At 42.9% G+C, this 21,527-nt stretch overlaps 1 protein-coding gene across 4 annotated transcripts in view; it reads left to right on the top strand.

The window, feature by feature from the left end:
• The window catches only part of Cdh6 (cadherin 6), a 135,299-nt gene that overhangs the window by 64,637 nt on the left and 49,135 nt on the right, over nt 1-21,527 (top strand). For all 4 annotated transcript variants that reach the window (XM_041632103.1, XM_041632102.1, XM_041632104.1 and 1 more), the window contains one exon: nt 9,197-9,564. In XM_041632103.1, coding sequence (XP_041488037.1) covers nt 9,337-9,564 — 228 coding nt within the window. In that variant the 5' untranslated portion in view covers nt 9,197-9,336. The remainder of the gene's footprint in view (nt 1-9,196; nt 9,565-21,527) is intronic.

The raw sequence follows: 21,527 nt of genomic DNA, 5'->3' as shown, positions 1-21,527 counted from the left end.
AATAGTACGGATGAAGCCGGGCCATGGTGGCGCACGCCTTTAATCCCAGCACTCGGGAGGCAGAGGCAGGCGGATCTCTGTGAGTTCGAGACCAGCCTGGTCTACAAGAGCTAGTTCCAGGACAGGCTCCAAAACCACAGAGAAACCCTGTCTCGAAAAACCAAAAAAAAAAAAAAAAGAATAGTACGAATGAGCCAGATGGCTCTGATAACTTTAAAACATTTCTTAAAAGAGTTGATGTAAGAGCTGATAAATTACGTCAGCAAAAGTAACAGTAACTCCACTCTTCGTTATGCTTTATATAAATACAAACCTTGAATGCATACACATAGGATGTACCAAGTTCACAGCTACCCAATGATATACCCAATCATGTGACTCCTTCTGTGACTTAATAAGGTTGGACATATTGAACTTCTCAGACCAACGAAAACACCCGGTCTCCTGCTTGCCCACAGCTACCAGCAAATCCTCCCAGGTGGCCCTTTCTTTAGGGACCGAAGGAAGAGCAAACTCACTGAAATCTGGAAGCCATTTGTGCTCATTGATTAGTGAGTTTTGACATCTCCCAGTCTTATTGAAGTTGTATTGCCTTAAGTGGCTACATATCAAAAAAAGAAAGAAAAAAGAAAAATTAATGTCACCGCCTGAGAAACCTAACATAGAAACAGAGAAACAGAGGCTAATATGAAACCAAGCCTTTCATAGATTTCTGTAGCCTGAACATCTGGTCTGCTACAGAAATGTTTAAAATTCAGACCGTGAACAGCTAATTAAAAGTATAAAATACTTTCTCTTTCCCTTTCTTTGCATCAGTAAACCTTTTAGAGCAAGACAGGGAGCACATGGGCCCAGGCCCCCGGGAGTCAGGCAAGACACATAATGGAATGTTGCAAGTGAACATGAAAACAAGGTGACAAATGGCAGTGGAACATCAGCCCTCATCAGGGGATATGATAAGGAGCAGCGTGGACTGGGGCAAGCTGGGAAGGCTGCTGTGGAGGGCAGATCACACTCCACAGAAAAGAAAGCGCCATGGAGATTCAGGTTTAGTTCATTTTAAAGATTAACGTGATTCAAAATCTTTATTTACTTTTTAAATTGATTAAATCTAGACTTTTGATCATTCCATATGCACATGTAGTGCGTTCTGCTTACTCTCATCCTCCATGCACCGCACCCTATCATTCCCCGCCTCTCTACAGGTCCCCTTCTCATGCTTTTTTGGTTTGTTTCATGCCCCCACTGGTTTTAACCAGGATCATCTGTGTGGCCACATGTTTGGAGCCATCCACTGGAGTCTGGTAGGCTCACCTTTAAGCCTACAAGTGAAGGCATTGACTATCCCAGAATCCATCACTTGCCAATAGTCCATGAGGGCCTCGTGAGTCCCACCCTAGTCCATGATTAGCTATTGACAGACCCAATCTGTGCAGGCCCAGAGCAAGCAACTTCAGCTGTTGTGAGGTCCCTTTTTACAAGAGCTTTGTAATGCCCTGAAGAAAGTGTTTCTCAGTCCTGCTGCCTTCAGGCGCATCCATATGTTCTGCACTCTCTTCCACGGAGTCACCTGACTCATAGGAGAGGTGAGATAAGTGTCCTGTTGGGGATGAGCCCTTGTCTGTTCTTTATTCTAAACATCATGAACATCTATGAGCATCTGTGTTCACCACCATTTACTGCAAAGAGGAGCTCCTCTGATCAAGGATGAAAGCTGCATTTGCCTATGGGTATAAATAATATTTTAATTGCAGCTTGGTACCATGTCAATGTTGCTAAACAACAGTGATGAGTTCTCCCCAAGGGCCAATGGCCTCTCTAACCATGGGTTTTTAACTGGATTTACAATACCAGGTACGTGTTCTCTCCTATTGAGCAGATCTCAAATCCAATCTGAAAGCAGTTGGTGATGCCCATAATAGTCATTCCCTATTGCGTCAGGGGGCATATCTCGTCCTGTGGGTTGACCTTATAGTCTGTGTTTGTAATTAGCTAGTAACATTGATGCCTGATTTTAGAAAGACAAAATAAAAATACTTGAGAGGATGGCCTCCACGTAGCCTTCGCCAAGTCATTCTCTGGCTCTGAAGTCTAGGTGTAACAGCCTAGTGAGTGTAACAGCCAAACCACACACATTGAGGCATTTATTTCATCTTCACAGGCATCTGAGGTAGCTACTATAAATAAAGAAAAATGAGGTCTTCTATTCGGCCAGCTATTATTGGGCAGAACTGAGACTTTTCACCCAGATCTGTGGCATAAAGTCTAGTCTTAGCCACATGGTGACCATTCCTCTGACAATGGCATAATTAAGCATTTTTCAACATGTAGAGCAGGAAATGGTCTTTGATTCACATGTATTTGCTTTGCCCTACATTTCAAACCAAACACTCCTTGAGGCCTCAACTGCATATAAAACCCTGTTTTATGTACTGTACCGCATTTGATTTTATCTTCATTAATCTAATGTGTGGAATATGATTTTAGAATGGGAGTAATACCGTTGAAATGGCTTCATCTGGAAATGCATTCGTTTGCAAACAGCTTGGCATGTTATTCACAAATATAAACATTTACAAAAAAAAAAAACCCAGCCATCGTTTGATGGCTGCTGCCATGATGATTCATTGGCACAAGAGAAGTGCTACATGGTGAGAGATGCCAGAGCGGCTTGACACATTTCAGTGGAGTTCATTACACACATGAAACAGAACCAATTTTACTCCACAGTGACTTTGACATTTACAGAGAAATAAAATGGGGGTTTGGGAATGAAGACTTCAAGTGAAATCCCTACCAGATAGTTTGCGATGGTGCTGTCCTCGTGTCCCCGCTTCTAGAAGATCCTCCATGCCCAGTCCACACATTTTCAGTCACAGCAGATGGCAACCTATTTGACCAAGTTTGTCAAGTGATTAAAAAAATAATCTTAAGCAAACTTAATTGACTATTAAGCTCTTTTTTTCAATGTGTCTGTTTAGCAACACTGTTTGTTTCATCCTAGTCTATGTTTTTTTGTCTTTAACTAGCTAGATTTCAATGTACTAAACCATATCCTGGCCCCAGTGCACCAAAGCGGAAAGAGGGAACATCTTCAGAGGAAGCAGAAGGAATGTAAGAGCTAGCATATGAGGAGGTGCACAGCAAAATGACATCATCCAGATGTGACACAGCAGCTGTGCTCATGATCTGTGCAGGACCTGTGCAAGCCTGGGCCTGTCTCCACTTCATGATGGACAGAAAAGGGCCCATGAGGTCACTCCCCTCCTCACTCCATTCCATAAAGGACTATTGACAGTTGGGGGCACCATAACACTGATACAGTGGTATGGCCACCAATAGTTGCCCTGCTCCACTAAATAACCATCTACCCACACTCAGGCAAGAAACTCTTGACTCAGCTTAATGGATCAGACAGAAAGAAGGCATTAAAGTAGGTGGGAGATGTTGGGAGAAGATGGGTTTTAACAGGAGAGGCAATGGGATGAACGGGGGAATGAGGAGGGAAAGCAACTAAAATTTGTTATATTGACATATGAAGCTGTCCAGTGATATTTTTTAAAAGGAATGTCATACTCCTAGTTGGAGTGCAGTGGGGTCAGGAATAAAGCTAAGTAGTTATAAACAACCAGCTGTTTTCTACTTCATTAATTATAAAGTGGAAAAGGAAAGGTACTAAAAATTAATAAGGGGCCGATGGTACCGAGGCTAAAAAGCTATGCTTATGACTTAGATGGCTTAGTGAAGATGATTTTTATAGCAATGCTTTCTGTGGGTAGCCTCAAGCAAAATATTAGGCTATTATACAGATGCATATATTCAACATCATTTATCTGACGAAATAATTTCATAATCAATTTTTTGAAAATTCCTTTACTGTGGTCAGGGGCCGAAGTGGGCCGACAACATTTCTTTCCAAAATGCTTGCTGTGCTTTAGGTACCAAACTGAAGACCCCACATACAAAACAATGGATGTGTTTGGTTGCATGTGTAAACTAGCTAGAATGTAGAAACATTGTCCTGATTAGCATTAATCAAGAACACTAGGGCAAATAAATGTACGCCAAGTCTGAACTTTAAAGCATTAGTGTAATTATATCGCCTTCAACATATCTAATATTATTTGTCTGTAAATAGTGTAGTGGAATCAGCATCAAACCCAGATCATATTGTCAAGTCGTTCAAACTGTTAGCAAACAGAAGTCACCAGAGAAGCAATTCAATCAATGGAGACATTTTCTAATTAGCATATTAATGATTTGTGAATGAAAGGTGATTCCAAAGTGCCCTAGGGAATTGAAGACCTTGTAATTCTCCTTCTCACTCTACACATACCCAGTGAAACGTTTTTATATTATTAAAGTCTGAAATCTTTGCTAATTGATGGAGAACATCAACCCAGCTTCTGGGATAATCATTACATATTGGAGATCGGTAGAAACCTGAATTAATGAATCCAACTTTCTAAGGGGCATACCTGGGCTTGACTAAGTATTCTTTTTTTAATGATTTGTTTATTTTTATTTTGCGTGCATTGGTGCTTTGCCTGCGTGTATGTCTGTGTGAGAATGTCAAATCTCCTGGAACTGGAGCTACAGATAGTTATGAGCTGCTGTGTGGGTGGTAGGAATTGAACCTGGGTCCTCTGGAAGAGCAACCAGTGCTCTTAACCACTGAGCCATCTCTTCAGCCACCTTAACTAAGTATTCTTATGACAACTGAAGTTCATATTGTCTTCTGGGCAAATACAGTCTCCATGTATGCAATTACTAACGTTACGGGGAGTCTTGCCCTACATAAACATCGTAATTACCTTCTGCATGTCACTATAATAAAGCTTCTAGGAGGTTCAAACTGTTTCTCTGGATTTACGCACATTTACAAAGCAACGTTCGGAAATTACAACAATCGCCTGTAAGAAAAAGCAAGTTTGCTCCCAAAAGAAAATCCAAAGTAGAGTCAGAGTCTTCGTAAGCTACCGTTCAACTGTAGTTAGACAGTTCAATTTGAGATTTTATGGCATTGTTTATGCGCCTACCTCGTTCGCTCTTGGTGCCAGCAGGCACGAAAGGAAGAACAAGGGTGTTACACTGGCCCAGCCTTTACTTTGTTGTGCCGGCCCCTCCCACCATCTATCTTCTGGCTCTTTCCTGATTGAACACCATGCCTGCAATCTTAAAATCCAGTATGAGTGCATGCCCTCAGTCCTTTATCCTTCTGGCTGACTTCGGTAGACTACAGAGCAATCCTCGCATCTATTAGTGTGGGCCGCATGCTTCTCTCCTATCTCCACTGCTCAGGAATGCCCAGCCTCCCACGCGCCTCAACGTTCTAATGATTCTCAGCACTTCTGTGCCTGAATCCCTGACCTTCATCACCTTGAACCCTGGGGAGGTAGTTGTTGTTGTTGTACATTAAAGACATGGGTTTGGAGTGCGTACAATCTTTCCCCCCACTTTATAATTTTGGATTTAGACAAAATCTAAAATGTAAATAGCATTCATTCTCATTATATCAAATTCTTATCTAACACTACATGAGAATCATGTCAGCATGCTGATTACCAGAACCGTTTGTACAGAGCCAAAACCAAGTTGAAGGTGGCTCTGGTAATTTTTATACCTGAATAAAGTAAAGATACTTTTTAATCTTAAGATTGCAAGATGGACAGGAAGAAACACCACATGTTCTATGAATGTGTGGCTCCCCTAGTGCACTCTGCTTGTCCATGTTCCCTTCCTTTGTGTGACCAGTGGCCATCGGGATAGGGTACATCTGCTTTCTCTTTCCGTACCATAACTGTCTGAGCTGACTTGAACGCCACCCAAAGGTGAACAATTAACAAGTGGTTCTAACCCGAGTTTCAAGTGTTTCTACTCTTGAAATTTGAAAGAATTCTGACTTGCTTGGAGGTGTTTTCAGGACAATGGAAAAACATTTAGTCCTAAGAGGAACCTGACCACCTTCAAACTATTCCAGTGTGGATATATTTGGATCTGTGGTTGCAATGCAAATGGCATTAACAAAAATAATAGTAGTATTTAGCAATGCACTTTTAAGTGTCAGGTGCCATTTCAGGTTCTCTGCACACAATGACCCGTTTGCTCCTCAAACTGCCCCTCTGTGGAGCAGATGCTAAAATAACCCCAAGAACAAAGAAAAAGACGGGGGTCAAATGGAATTACGCCTAACTTTTCCAAATTCGTAGAGATTAATTTACATGGAAATATACGCTTCTAAAACACTGACATCAAGTAGGAGCAGATCGTTGTCATTCTGGTTTGCATAGTGAGTTCTTCATTAGGTCTCTGCCTGTCAGATGGATCCAGGAACTGGATTAAAGCGATACCAACATTACAGCGAACATGGAAACTGCTTAAATTTGCATCACTTTAAAAGCTCGTTCCTAACTAAGGAAAAAAAATGAAATACTTGACATTTTGGTATCTGTGGTATTAAAAAAGAACTAATATTTAATATTCAAGTGGCAACAGCTTGTAGAGTTTGCATACAACGCCCACAGGGATCGATTTTTCTTTAAAATGGCCTTTAGGAGCCAGCTTTTCGGGAGCTGACACCTCCTTTCTCTGCAGCCCCCTCCCCTGCCAGCGCCACGGGGCACACGCAGAGCAGAGCCACAGACATGTAATTCCTCACTGCAGGATTCGTCTCTGCAAAGAATGGCGAATGTGGGAAATTAAGAAAAATGTAATTTTCACTGAATCAACCTTAGTGTAATCTCTCTTTCTAAAAATGAATAAGTGTCTCTGGGGAGCTTTATTCCACATGCGCTCTCAGTCCCTTCCCTACTCCCACCAACAAGGGAGGGAGGAGTCATCTCCACCTAACAGCGTGCGCGTTTGCAGGTCACCTAGCACCTGTGCTCAGGCTGAGGCCCAGCGAGCATACTGAGGCCTGGCATTTCTCCAGCTTGACTAATAGTCACAGTGCAAACTCTGTCACCTGTGGATCTTTCAACTTCCCCAGCCTGCTGTCAGGAAGATGCATAATAATCGAATAAAATTTTGAAAGTGCTGAAGATGATGGAATATTTCACCTCCCTCCCAATAGAACGCTTTCAGGACCATGGCAAATGTCTATAATTACTCATGGCTAGGAGGAAAAGCAACACCACAAAGTTAAAAATCCTTGTCAGCTATATTCATCCCTGTGATAGGATGCTGGGGATGGAGTGGAAACAAAATACTGGACCAATTACCTGTTTGGTTTATCTGTATGGTTCAAAGAGGATGCTCTCACCCAATGACCATTGTAATGTTCTTGTAGCTATTGGTACATTATTCAAGAAAATATCCAAGTAGTATAATAAATGTGTCATCTGTTGGATTCTTTGGATTCTTTTTTTTTTCTTTCAGGGAAGGTAGGCTAGACATGGCGGGGCAGGACTGTAATGCCAGCACCCTTTGGAGGTGGAGACAGGAGGAGAGTGTGGGAAGGATATGTAGCATGTGTGACTTTAATAACATAAGCCATTGACTCAAACTGGACATCTTTGCCAAGAGTCTGGCTCCAGGATTTTTTAAATAATAGGTTGTGTCCCTGAAAATTAATATTTGCCATGGAAAATAATTACCCACATTGTTTAATAGCTGACTTTTCCAAAAATCTCACAGTCAGTGGTCCTTGCTGTGATACTGGGATATGCTTAGTGTGTTTGGGATAATCAAAAACTATTTGAGGAATTTGATTCCTGATAACACAAGTGAAATTTAGAGACACAATTCAAGGATTTCCTAAGGAAATTGGAATATTACTTCCTTATCTCTTATGACTTTATTCTGGGTGATCTGGAAGATGATCTACCATAGCCGCCCTTTTGGTTACACAAGAGGGAGTTCACTAAGTAGATCACAAACAGAAGTAAAATAATAAACAGCAAGTAGAAACAGCAGATAGAGGTCAAAGTGACATCAAATCAGGAACTCGCAGCATCCAGCAGAGAGGACTAGAGTAACCTGACAGAGAGAGCAAATGCAAGACCATCAAACCAGGGTTTATAACATCCAGCAAAAATTGACTGGAGACGTTGAGGCAGCTGGCTGGAGTTCCCAATTGAGTTTTCTCCCCATGGATGAGCTTCTCACAGCTCAATGTCCAACTTCCGGTTTCCACTGTTGGCAATTTCCAGACATGGAGCAGACACTAGTCACCTCGGGTGGAAATGGCTCACCTTGTAGCTGTTCTCTGAGACACAATGCTTTCTACTCTTGGGCTATTTTTCTGGTCTCTTTCTTCCCTGTCACAGAGTTAAGGGGGCAGCCTGTCCCTAGACAAGGCATCTTCAGTGACAGTCTGAGACAACTAAATTTCTAAAGTAAGTTTCTCAATGAGCTCAAACAACACATGACTATTTGCCAACATAAAATACATTTCAGGGTTCTTAAATATAAATTCTATATATTTTTTCATAGAGTAAATAGGTGTCATAGTTTGGGGGTGGGGTCAAGTTTGCAAAGTTTTTGGATTAAATATAAGCTTGTTAACACTAATGTAAAATGTATATATATATATACATATATATGTGTATATATATATATATCACTTCAGAAACTTCCCTCTGCAAATCTGCATTTTTGAAGAGAAGGCGTATGGTGTTTTCCAGCCTTATTTGACCCGGCTGATCCATCATAGCACATCTCCACAGCCAAGTGTCTGCAGAGTACATTCTGCCTCGCCTCCTGCCTGGCACGTTGCAGGTGCTCGGTGCACTCCAGGGAGAATTCCAAATGATCCACTTTCAATTGAATTTAAATCGTCTATGGTATTCTTTGCCTTGGACTTGCTCGTGGAGATAAATATGCAAATAGAATCAGAAACACAAGTGCGTTGCTTCTAACGAGATCCCGGCCCACATTTTCCAAAGCAAACGAGTAGTGAAATCATCCATCGTGGTGTGTTGAACTCTAGCGAAGCTATTACTTAAAGTCGCATCCGTAAGAGATATAAAAGGAAAAACAGAAAGAGCATTTCCTGCTGGGCTTGCGCCTCCCTTTCTGCATATCCCATTCTGGGTGCCCAAAAAGACTGCTTTTCCTTCTTTCAAAATTGATAGCTAACTTTTTTGTTGTTATTTTGCTATTCAAATTCCTGTGCTCTTTTTTTTCCTGCCTATTTGCTCTAACGCTGAATTTTAAGCATCTCTAAAACTGCTTGATATGTTATTATTCTTTCCAGATACTTTCTGTGCGCCAAGCAAAAAACATTAAGGAAGAGGAGAGGAATGAGCCTGGATCCAGTGCAGTGAAAAGAGACGCATTAAGGAAAGGGGAACTCGCTACCCAAAGTCTCGCGTGCCTGCCTTGCCATCGATCAGCATGAGAACTTATCCCTACTTCTTGCTGCTCTTTTGGGTCGGCCAGCCCTATCCAACTTCCTCAAGCCCATTATCTAAAAGGACTAGTGGCTTCCCAGCAAAGAGGAGGGCCCTGGAGCTCTCTGCGAACAGCAGGAATGAGCTGAGCCGTTCAAAAAGGAGCTGGATGTGGAATCAGTTCTTCCTCCTGGAGGAATACACAGGATCCGATTATCAGTACGTGGGCAAGGTAGGATTCCTTTGGGTGCTTTGACAGTCTAAGCTTAAAAGTCCAAAGAAGTTACTGCTAAGAAATAGACAGGAAGGTGTAAACTATTCCCCAATACACTATGAATTGTTGCTTATCTGGTAAGACTGTTTTTTTTTTTTTTTTCTCTCCTCGCTTGGGTAGTTGCAGGATGAAAGTGTAGCAAGAAGCTGAGAAATATTAGCAGTGCAACAGAAAGAGAATGCTCAGGTGGAAAACGAACCGCCCACAACCATCCACAGAGGATTATCATACATAAATCCTTTAATTTTTTACTTGAGCTGGGAAAATGGGGTCCAGCTAGTCTGTAAAGTAGGGTCTATTAAAAATAGAAAGAGAGCGATTTTGCTGTAAGGAGAGCAAGTCCTTTTTCTCAATTTGGAAGCAAGCATTCTGAGTTTGAGTCCCTTTAACTACTTCTTAACTCTCTTTCTCCCGGCACCCTTTGCTCTCCAAACAAAAGTCACCTTTTCTTGGCCAAACTCAGCCCCAGAGGTTAGTTATAGAAGTTACTGTTGGTACAGGTAGAACTGGTTAAGCTTATCCCAGATAATTGGCCAGAACCGGGTGTCTTAAATTCTTAGGATTTAACTGTAGCAAGGCTGATGAAAGATTCATGATACACAAAGATGTTATTTCTAGGTAACGAGGTCCGGCCTTTGTAATGATTAGGAAGTAGAGTGAGAAGCGAGGTCCTGGAACTCTCAGAGGAGAGGCAGCATCCTTCAGCTCTCACGATATGTGTCAGCCACTCTTGTCACCAGCTATCTTGCTAAAGAAATTTGACCTGGGCAAAGATGTAAAAGACAAGCCAGGGTAGCCAGTACCTAGCCTATAGATTCTGCATTTCATGAGCTGGGATGGAGAAGAAAGTAATTGTCACACATCTCTTAAACTGAGAAGGAACATTAAAAAAATATATAAATGCTAAAATGCCCTTGCCTATGATTGATTTGAAAAACACCTTCATCAGGGTATCAGGCAAATAGCATAAATTGTGCAGGTTCCCAAGACTGCGTGTTCACATTTTAATCTGTGATCAAATCTCCCCGAATAACTCTGTGCAAATATCCTCCTTGAGTATTTACCACTCTAGATGAAGGAGGCTTAGGTTGAGGTAGCCAGGCAATGTTCCAGGGCGGTGAATTATTAATGTGGAGGAAAGTAAGAGAGAAAAATACCCAGAGAGCCGGTGAACAGCAACACTGATGCCCCAAGGATCTTGTCACCAATTTGCTCTGCGACTCACACCTGCTGGGACCACTGAGGGAAGACACTTCCCCTGCTTAGACTTCATTTCCTCTGTGCCACTTGACACCACTGTGTTAATAGAGTAATAGGTTTTTTTAATCTTTGAAGCACTTTCACAATGCAAATAGCATTATTACCATAGAAGATTAAGTTTTTAAAAGCACTTTGTCAAAATGATTGAAATCCCTCCCCCGCTTTCTTTTTCTTCACAAATACTGATTCCATCTTACTTCAATAATACCACAGAGTCCCGAAGTCCAGGACGGTAGCAGAAGCAACGGGATAAAAATGCGCAAGAATGGGTTTTACGATTATGATTGTGATAGGGGAAAGTTGCCAGCTATGGATGTACAGACCCAAAACTGCATCACTAAACTGCCAGTTGCCATGACCCTGAGGGGGTAAATGAGCCTTCAGGGCTCTGGTTTCTTCTCCTGGGAAGTACAGGTAGCTGCACACACACACACACACACACACACACACACACACAAAAGGTGGAGTCGTGGGGGAACACTAGCAAGATGGCCACTATTGGCCAATGCACAGTAAAATTGTTGAGAACCTCTTTGGACATGTCCCACTAACCTATGTATAATGAAGGGAAGTGGAATATTGAGTTTTATAACACTGCTAACACCACAGAAGCAAAATAAGGTAATTAGTGAATGCCGGTGGCAGGAAAGTGTGCCAATTAATGGCGAAACCCCTCCACAACCATGGTGACTTTCCCCACACACACTGCATCTGGATAGTCTATTAGCAGCAAGACACAGCTCCCTTTCTCACTCCTCTCTGTCGTCTGCCCTTTTCTTTTGACCCTCCTCCTCCTTGAAGTCATAATACTTGATGGAATATTAGCTAGAGAGAAAAAAAATTATCACAAACTTGAACTGACGTTGCCCTTCCAGCCAGTGCTGCTGCAGGGGACGCAAGAGTCATTCTCAAACTGTTGAGGCGGCAAAGCTTCCCAGATCTGTCTCTGCCGCAATGCGATGCCAACAGACAAATAGCTTTTTATTCTAATGAAAAGTAGAAGAAAATAAGAATAAATTTTACAAGAAGACAGAAGAAAAGCAGGAGAGGTATCTCAGTGGTAGGGTGCTTGTCGAACGTGTCAAGGCCCCAGGTTCAATCCCACTCCCCACACCCCAATATAAAATCTCCAAAAGAAAGAAAAGCAAAAGGAGAGGAGACATACGATGGACCTTCAGTGTGACAACACAGGACAACTTTTAACTTTCACTAACTAGGAAGAAAAGACAGACGGGGAGACTGTACCAGACAAACTGTGTCTGGGAACCTTAGAGGAAAAACACTGGACTAAGGCAGAGATGCCAACGTTCTCTCAGGTCACAGTGCTGTGCCTCAGGCTGGCCTTGGACAGAAACAAGTATCTACTGGTCTCGTGTAGCATATAGTTAGACTAAAACACCTCAATAAAAGTTTCTCTTCTAACAGCTCACTCCCCCTTTGAAGGGATAATACATATTAGTTAACAAAAATTAGTGTTTTTATTTCATCCTTAATCACAATCACTTACATGGCTTTGAAGACCTCCAACAGATTGGATTTCACCCCCTAGCTGCTCTTTCTACCCTGACATTTGAGCTGTAGATACTTCCAGTCTCAACCACTCAGAGGAATCCCAGCCCTCCGTATGACATCATCAAAAGGAATATAGTGCCCCCTTCTGTAAAGTCTGTGAACTGCCTTGAGCTAGTGGTGGGCAGAGGTCAGGAGCTGCCATGACATTGTACCATCTCTCCTGCCGAGTGCCCTGCAACACCCAGGTTGCCTCGGTGCGAGCTCTGGGAGTCACTGACTGTAGTTTAGTTGATGTGTGAACCACATACAGGCCGTAAGACAACCTTTAATGATGTCATCAGTGTGGCCGGCAGTAATTCAGAGCCTACCGGAGTTTTGGCTAAAACTAAAGAGATGGATCTGATCTCCATACAGAAATACAGAAGAACTTCCTGAGGAAGAGGCGTGAACTTAAACAAGCAGTCCTTAAAGTGGAAGGAAAAGATTTCCCCATGTGGACATTTGCTTGTGTTTGTGTTGATCTGGTCAAAGCGAGTCACAGGGACAGTGGGGAAGGAATGAAAATGCGAGGCTGAAGGTGGAGAGCGAAGAGGGACAGATATCCAAAGGGGCTGTACCAGCTTGCACTCCCACCAGCAATGCAGGAGTGTTCCCTTTACCCCACATTCTCTCCAGCGTAAGTTGTCACCAGTGTTTTTGATCTTGGCCATTCTTACAGGTATAAGATGGAATCTCAGAGTTGTTTTGATTTGCATTTCTCTGATGGCTAAGGATGTTGAGCATTTCCTTAAGTGTCTTTCAGACATTTTAGATTCCTTCATTAAGAGTTCTCTGTTTAGGTCTGCACCCCATTTTTTATTGGATTATTTGTTCTTGTGATGACCAATTTCTTGAGTTCTTTGTATATTTTGGAGATCAGCCCTCTGTCTGATGTGAGGTTGGTGAAGAACTTTTCCCATGCTGTAGGCTGCTGTTTTGTCTGGTTGACCGTGTCCTTTGCTTTACAAAAGCTTTTCAGTTTCAGAAGGTCCCATTTATTAATTGTTTCTCTCAGTGTCTGTGCTGCTGGGGTTATATTTAGGGAGTGGTCTCTGGGACACAGAAGATGGCAAGAGCCAGCAAGGAAAGAGACCAGGGCTGAGGCAGCAATGAAGGAAACCATAAGATCCATACTCAGAAGCCAAGGAGCAGCAATGATCTTTGCCCTCTTGCCCTTATGTTCCTCTGCCTTGCACTGTATTCTGTTGCCAGGCAGATTAGCATCAACACAAAAACAAGACAGAACTAGGATGCACTTATGGGAAAACCTAAAATCATGGCAGCAGATAGAGCTAGCAGGATATGAAGGAAGAGTCCTGAGTTCAGTAACAATTTGTGAGCTTAAGATGGAAACCTGAATGAGGGTATAAGTAAGACTGATTTGTGGGGGGCGGGGGGGTGACAATTTTGAGATGCTTCAGCAAAGTGGCCTGCATCAGACCTTGTTGGAAAGGCACATTCTCCAGCTTTACCTAGTTCTCACTGAACGGAGTCTGCAATTTAAGGAGGTCCCCGAGCGAGCAGTTTGCAGATTAAAAGTTTGAGAACTGCCACTTTTTAAAGATGCTTTGCCTGGGTCTCCACTCCCTGGAGATTCTGAATTAGCTGGCTTTTAATTAAGTACTAATGGTTCTGACATGCTGTCAATTTCCAGAACCACAGCCCTAGGGGCTACAACTGTCAGTCATGAGAGAGAAAGCCCCCCGTTCAGTGGGAAAGTGACATCCACAAAGGGTTAGGGCAAAATAAAGGAGTGAGGGCAGCCAGGCTTTGAGGTTTGGCAAAGCCCCCTTGAGAAGGATGTCTGAACCCCATATTCTAGGCAGAGCTGGAGTTAGCGCTCAGGGCAGAGGGAGGGCTACCTGGCTCTCCCAGGTAATTGCCTGCAAACACGAAAAGGGCAAAAGTCAGAAGTCCGAAGAATCCGAACTTTAGAGACTCGACAACCAAAAACGTGAAGCGGCACTGATGACCCAGAAAACACAAAGCGCGTGGGTTTTGTTAGAGGGCAAAGAAAGAGTGTTCAACTTTATTCAGCATCTACTTGTCTGATCTCTAGCTTACGTAAACTTCACAGAAAATGGGGAAGAAAGCCTTTCGATTTTTCCTTCCCCAAAATCCCCGTACCCCTGGGCCAGCTTCACGAAATCTAGCTTCTCAGTAGCTGGCATCCACTGGAGATTGTTCCATTCGAGAAGAGAATGGGGTAGCCGTAGTCAGAGGCCAGATTTCGAAGACGGAGGCATCACTAGTCAAAGATGAATGTTGGGGGGGTGGGGAAGGATGATTGTTTTGCTCTGTTTTTTGTCTCCGAAATTGGCCTACCTTTCTACAAAAGCTTCACACACGTTCCCCACGGCCCGTGGTAAATCTCATTCTTTTGATCTTCTGGGCTGTTCTTTGGCCCCTCCACACAACACCCACGAGAGACAGATTGCCAGAAGTGTCTGAAGTGGAGCTCCTTTCAGTAGCACGTCAGGAGGTCTGTGTGTGGAATTTAGTGGGCTGTGTCCATTTAGAAGTATTTTCTGTTGCCTTTTGGGAAATTAGTGGATTTTCTTGGTGGAGGGAGGGGAAAGAGTTCCCAATAGCTGATCCGCTGCGTATTTTAATATCATGAAATTTTAGGTTCTACTTGAGGCCTTAATGGTCCTGATAGAGCTGTCTCTTGAGTCTTTAAAATTAATGTCTACCCAATTCTAGAAGCCATTCTTCTCCTGGTAATTAGACAGTAATGTTTTAACAACCCATAAAAATAAACGCCCTCAGCCATTCACACCTTTAAAATTAGGGATGAGCAATTATTTGTTCCTATAATTATGTGGTCCAGCGCTAGTCAACACCCAGCGATGTTTTATCGATACTTTGAGGCACCAGTATCTCTCATCCCCATGTTAGTGTCACGTTCAGAGAGAGCCTAGGCTAAAGAGGGAACCTCCTGGCACTAACTAAATAGGCAGTTCAGACCATCGCCCAGCCACTTGTTGCTTCAAATAGCAGCAGTGTCGATCAAAAGGAGGCCAGAGCTGGCATTTTCTGAGCATCGCTTTGGCCCAGACTCTCTGCCCAGTACTTTAAGTGTGTTGCTTTGCTGGAACCTCCTGTGTTCTGTCCCCAACAGAACCGATGGAATGGCACTGAGAGATGTTGGGGTCTCTAGTGGTTTGGGTTGTAGCAACTCTCACCTCACAAGAGAATTGAGGTCACTCATGAGAAAGTGAGTGAACCGTCATAAACATCTGTCCCCGAGTGCCTCCATCTTCTGCCCACAGCTACTTGTCCCTTTCTCTCTCTGCAGCAAGTTGAAGCCTCACAAAGTCCTCACCAGAGCCATGCAAAAATCTCTTGTGGTCTTTTCCTGTTTTTTTGCCCCCGTCTTTTAGGATTAAAAGTCAAATAAACTTCTCTCCATAAATCACCCAGGTTCAGACATTCTATTACAGCATCTGGAAACAGATGAAGACGGCTGTGTGCAATACACAAATGCCTAGTTACTCTTTATTGTTGTTGTTTTACACAGTGGTCAGCGAGGGTCAGAGAAGCCAAGCTATTCAGGCTGGGTTTCACATTGTTAGAACCCTAGCAGGCAGAATCCACTGTCGGACCACCTAAGGATTGAGTTAGTCCTCCTTTCCAATACGCCCATGACTTCACAGGTCTATTTGGAAGCATACATTTAAAAAAGCAAAAGTAACAATTTTTTTGAAAAAAAAAAAAAGAAAGAAAAGAAAAAGAACACTCCTTGCCATTGGGTACCACACTGAGAACTAACTGGGTAAGACCCAAGTGTAGAGAGCAAGGATTGCTATAAAGTTCTCAAAGGACGGTGCGAGACCAAACGTGCAGCTCTCTGTCTTTACTGTCATTCCCAGCACACATCAGTGATATTTAAAATAGTCACGGCAGGTCAGCGTTTTACAGTGAGGCACAATTAGCGAATCTTTCTGGTCACTGTGATTTCTTTCTCAAGGTCTTTCCTTTCCCTTGATAACCTCCACACTTCTCTTCTGCTTCAATGGCCTGTGGAAATCTTCTCTCCCTGACTCGGGGCAAGCGCCTCGGGCACATCTTTCTTCTCCATCATTTAAATTTAATGCTCGGCCATTTCACATTTTTATATTTTAACTCGTTGGTCTATTTAAGAGAGTGGCTGCAGACGCTCGTTCACTGATTGGTCTTCAGCAAGGTCCATGCGGTCACATCCCAGCTGCTGGCATTGGCAGTCATCTGCTTTTGTTTCCACTGTCCAGAAGCTGATTTCACATTAGTAATAAAATTTTTGAAAAGCTTCAATCTGCAATCCAACCCTGAGAAGCTGTCCTGTGTGGCCGCAGTCCTCCCTCTGACTTTTAGACTCTCCTCTGTGCTTGGCAGCTCAAGTAGAGAGCAGAAACATTTCAGTCTCTGACCTTGACCATGAACCCAAAGGCAACTCACTGTCGAGCTGTGCAGGCTGTAGAGTGAGCCAAGCAACATACAGAAAGCGAATGGAGATGCAATCCCCAAAACCTCCAACGTCCATTCCGTTAGGATGGGGACCCCTAGAGCTCCCTGCGTGAATTCAATTTGCTGTTCACAGGGAATATACAGGTTCTTTAAGTCATATTTTGATGTGTGTGTAAAGAGAAAGCTTTAAGAAGATTAATATATGTGTATGTGTGAAGTGTATCAAGTATTGTAGGTGAGCTGATGTCTTTCAAAGAACTTGAAAACACAATTGTGAGTGTGGCGAAAAACCCAAAATGCCACTGTAGATGCAGGATTTAATGCTGAACCTCCTGCCACACACACACACACACACACACACACACACACACCCCAAAAGAAGAAAAAAAGGAAAAGGAGATATTGATTAGAGGTAAGGAAGCAGTTGAAAAAGATAAACTCCACTGCAGCCTTTTGACAATAAAGCTGAGGAGAGAACCGCTGCGCTCATTCAATTCCAGTCACTCACTAGAGGGTGTGCACTGATGCTCTACTCTGACTGTGGTCAAGCCCAGCCGCATCACCGACTATGTGTACAATACAGGATATTTAACCTCCTTCTGGTCCCTTGTTCTCTCAACCGCTAAATGACAGGAGTAACGAAATTAGTGCAGTGAAGATTAAATAAATTTAGCACAGAGAGGCTTAGAAAGGACTGGGCACGTCCTACTTACTAAAGGGACTTCACGGGAGATCAATATGCCCACCATCTAAGAACAAGAAAAACACAACAAAAGAGCAACAAGGGTCACGATGCCCAAGGTTGTCCTGTGAGGTCAAACAGCATGGGCCAGAAACTGCTCCCACAGCAGCAAAGCAATAGAGACGCAGCTTGCCAACAGCAATCCAGAGAGCTAAGAATGTATCATCAGGAAGGTGTTCAAGGAATGTTTTGCCTGAGGAGATTTAAATAAACTTACACCCTAACCTTATAGGGAACCAACACCAAGCCACAGTATGATCCCACCAAAGAGTATCATAGAGAAAGAATGAGTTTAGTGAGCACACCTTCAGAGGACGGGTGAGGGGTTGCTTACAGGAGAGAGTGACCCCCAAAACACCCCAGAAGAGTCTGACCACAGTGGAGTTCACTTTGTCGACCATGACCCATAAGAGTATTTATAATTTGATTTTAAAACCATCAGTTCACACTATCATTTTGAATTTCCATGATTTCAGTTGTCATGAAACATTAACACCCACCCAGGCCTTCCTTCTTTCTCCTGTCAACTATTTAAGGCATCTGACCCCTCAAAAACGATTTCCATTATTATGAAGCATAATAATGTAAGTTAAGTTTTTATATATTATAATCTACTTATTATTGAACCGAAGTTCTATTGTGAAAACCTAGTGTCGATTTAATCTTTTAATTATCTGGATGTTTCACCTTCTCAAGAGCAAAATAATTGATGCCTGGTGGAGGATGAACTTTGGCCTTAAATTTATGGAGTACTGTTCCCTACTCGGTCACAGGCTGCTCTTTCAATTTTATTTCACATATTGAGTTTATACTTTTGAAACTTAAATCTTTGTAAACTCTGCAAAACCTCAGACTGAATGGCTTATTAATTTTTCTGTTCCCAGTGGTGCGGGGCACAGATCTGTGCATCAGAGAAAGCCAAATATTAGTTGAATTAAACTACAATGTCGCCCAAAGATACAAATCTTTTTTGTTATCTCAATACTGCCTCCCATAGGTTTAGTGCTTCTCTTAAATGTACATTATGGTTAGAATTTTAATTTTTTGTTAAATAAAAACTGCCTCCCAATTTTCCCAGCTTTAGTGAAGTCTAATTAACAAATAGAAATTTTATAGAGGAGGTAAGGTGATTGCGCAGGGGTAAAACAGTTGCCGTGTATGTAAAGGGATGTGAGTTCAGATCCCCAGGACTCCGGGTGGGGTAGCGTGTGTCTGTAATGCCAGTGTTCCCACAGAAAGGGAAAGCAGGGATAAGGGATTCTCTCAAGGCCACCGGCCAGCTAGCCTGGCACACTCAGTAACAAACAAGAGATGCTGTCTTAAACAAAGTCAACTGAGGGTGCCCCTGACCTCCACATGTGTACCACAGCTTGCACTCACACACGCACACACACACACACACACACACACACACCACATCACACTTACAAAATAGATGTGTTCTTAGGGAATACAATAGGGAGTTCTGATGTATGTATTCACTGAAATGGCTGCCAAAGCCAAGCTAGTTAACATGGTTATTACTTCCATAGTTTCCATCTGTGTGTGTGGACAGAGAACGTTTCCCATCCACTCACTGATCTACTGAAGTGAAGCACATGGCACGGTATAAGTTACTATTGACATGATGCTAGACTTTCGCTCTCGTGCCTCCCAGTTCACGGTGCTGAGCCCAAAGCGATACTGTTTTGCGTTATTCGGTTGGCAGCTGGCTAAATTATTTTGAAGTATTAGATAATAAATATATAAACCAAAATTTTTTATGAGGGTCTTTCTATGGAAACTACCTCTGCATATTTCACATCGGAATAGTACACATATTTTATGAGACCACTGGAGAAAACCCGAACTCCCTCTGTGTAAACCAGGACATCCCAAAGCAGCAGGGTTAGACGTGCATACACAAGATAAATAAGGAGAGAGTATACAACAAGGAATACTGCGTCATAAAAGCCAGCTCCTTTAAGACTCACAAATAAAAGTCAGACAATATTTAGGGTCTTAGTAGAGGAAAGTTGGAAACAAAACCAGAGAAAGTCAGAGTTGACCAATAGGAATAAAATTTCTTGTTCTTAAAATTCTTAAGGAGCAAGCTAGGGAGATGGCTTAGTAAGTAAAGTGCTTGCCTTGCACGCTTGAGAGCTTGAGTTTGATCCCCTGGAGCCCATAACAAAAAAAGATAAGGGAAAAGCAAGCAGGGTGGTACCTGCTGGTCATCGCCACTCTGGGAAGACACAGACAGGCAGATCCTCAAGACTTACTGGCCAGCCAGTTTTATGAGAGACTCATAAGAAGGCGGGGCTAGGGAGATGGCTCAATGAGTAAGAACCCTTCCTGCATAAGTGTGATGACCTCCAATCAGACCCCAGCACCCACATAAAAGCCAGGCATAGCCACGTGCCTGTAACCCCAGTGTTAGGAGGGGTCAGAGACTTGTGGATTCTCTTGAGTTTCCTGTCCAGCCAGGTAGAGCCAAGTTCACTGAGAGACCCCATCTCAAGGCTATAGAGAAGGTGGAAAGTTATAGAGCTGGATACTGGTCGCCACACACATGTGCATGCACACACACATCACACACACACACACACACACAGAGAGAGAGAGAGAGAGAGAGAGAGAGAGAGAGAGAGAGAGAGAGAGGTGGCTCCCAGGGAATGACACTCAAGATTATCCTATGACTTTCACGTGCACAAACACACCCACACACAAGCACATACACAGAGTCCTAAGACGCTCCATGTGCAGACAATTCAAAAGACATTGCCAGAGAACTCATGTAGGACCTGAGACTGCTGATGGCAATTATTTCACCAAAAATGTCAGCTATGGAAAGCAGTGTGATGTCAAAAATGTCAGCTATGGAGTTCAGGGACAGAAAATGTCTACATGATTATCACCAACTACATCTTAACCAATATATTTAGAGTTCTCACAGGAAAAAAAAATCACTGTTTCTAGGTAGCCACATTTTAAATCACTCCTCCACCTGTGAGTACAATTGCAAGAGAACAGGAAAGAAGACGTGCAAAATGTCTTGCCTTAAAATACAGTGATTTAAAGCATCAACATACATCATGTATTATAAAACATAAGGACCTGGCTCACTCCCTTTCTTAAAGTAGCCACAGGTTAAGTTGGATTGGTTTGGCTTGACTTGGCTTGGTTTTTTGGTTTGGCACTGATGAAAGTGGTGGTGGAGGCAGTCGTGGTAATGGTGGCCGTGACAGTGGCAGAGATGAGAAACCATAAATTATATATCCTGTAGAAAGCTACTTCCCCGCTAGAAGCCAGATAAAGCAAGCCACTCTTACCATGCTTGCATCTTGCATTTTCTAGCTATATTCTACCAACTGTTCAATATATAAAAGGGGAAAGGGACTAGCTATTCGCATTGGATTAAAGCTATGATCTTCATGGTTACCTCTGCCTTTTGCAGTAAAAGAGCTTTTTAAATCAAACCAAGAAAATTAAATGATGTCAGAAAACTGGAGTGGCAGTACTTTCTTCGCGTCTAGCCTTGTCAAGGGTCTAGCTATTATTTGCTTGAGTTGTAAAATGGTGATGTGACAGCCATAGTTTTGACTGCAGTGCAAACCGCCAAGTAACACCTGACAAAGCAGCAAGCTCTGGACAGAAAGCCCCAGGAAAGAGAACGCAGCAAAAGAGAGGTCATCCCCTGACAGGTCAGGAGGCAACAGGACTGTTTTCTGAGCAGAGCTTCCTTGCAGGAAAATTGCAGCAAGATGAGGAACAAGGAAAATAGTTTCCCTCATGGTGCAAGGCTCAGAAGTTTGTAAACTACTCTCATGTGTGTGAGTGTTCCTCAAGTGCCCCAGGTCAACACTTACTCAGTTGAGAAAGACTCAGCCCTTTCACATGTGAGGAGCTGGGATCTTCACCAGAGGTTGTCACCAACAGAACA

The sequence above is a fragment of the Microtus oregoni genome, unplaced genomic scaffold (assembly GCF_018167655.1).
Source record: "Microtus oregoni isolate MIOR12 unplaced genomic scaffold, Mior012 000040F_ref0000088, whole genome shotgun sequence".
NCBI lineage: Eukaryota > Metazoa > Chordata > Mammalia > Rodentia > Cricetidae > Microtus > Microtus oregoni.
This window is presented reverse-complemented; position numbering and strand designations above follow the sequence as displayed.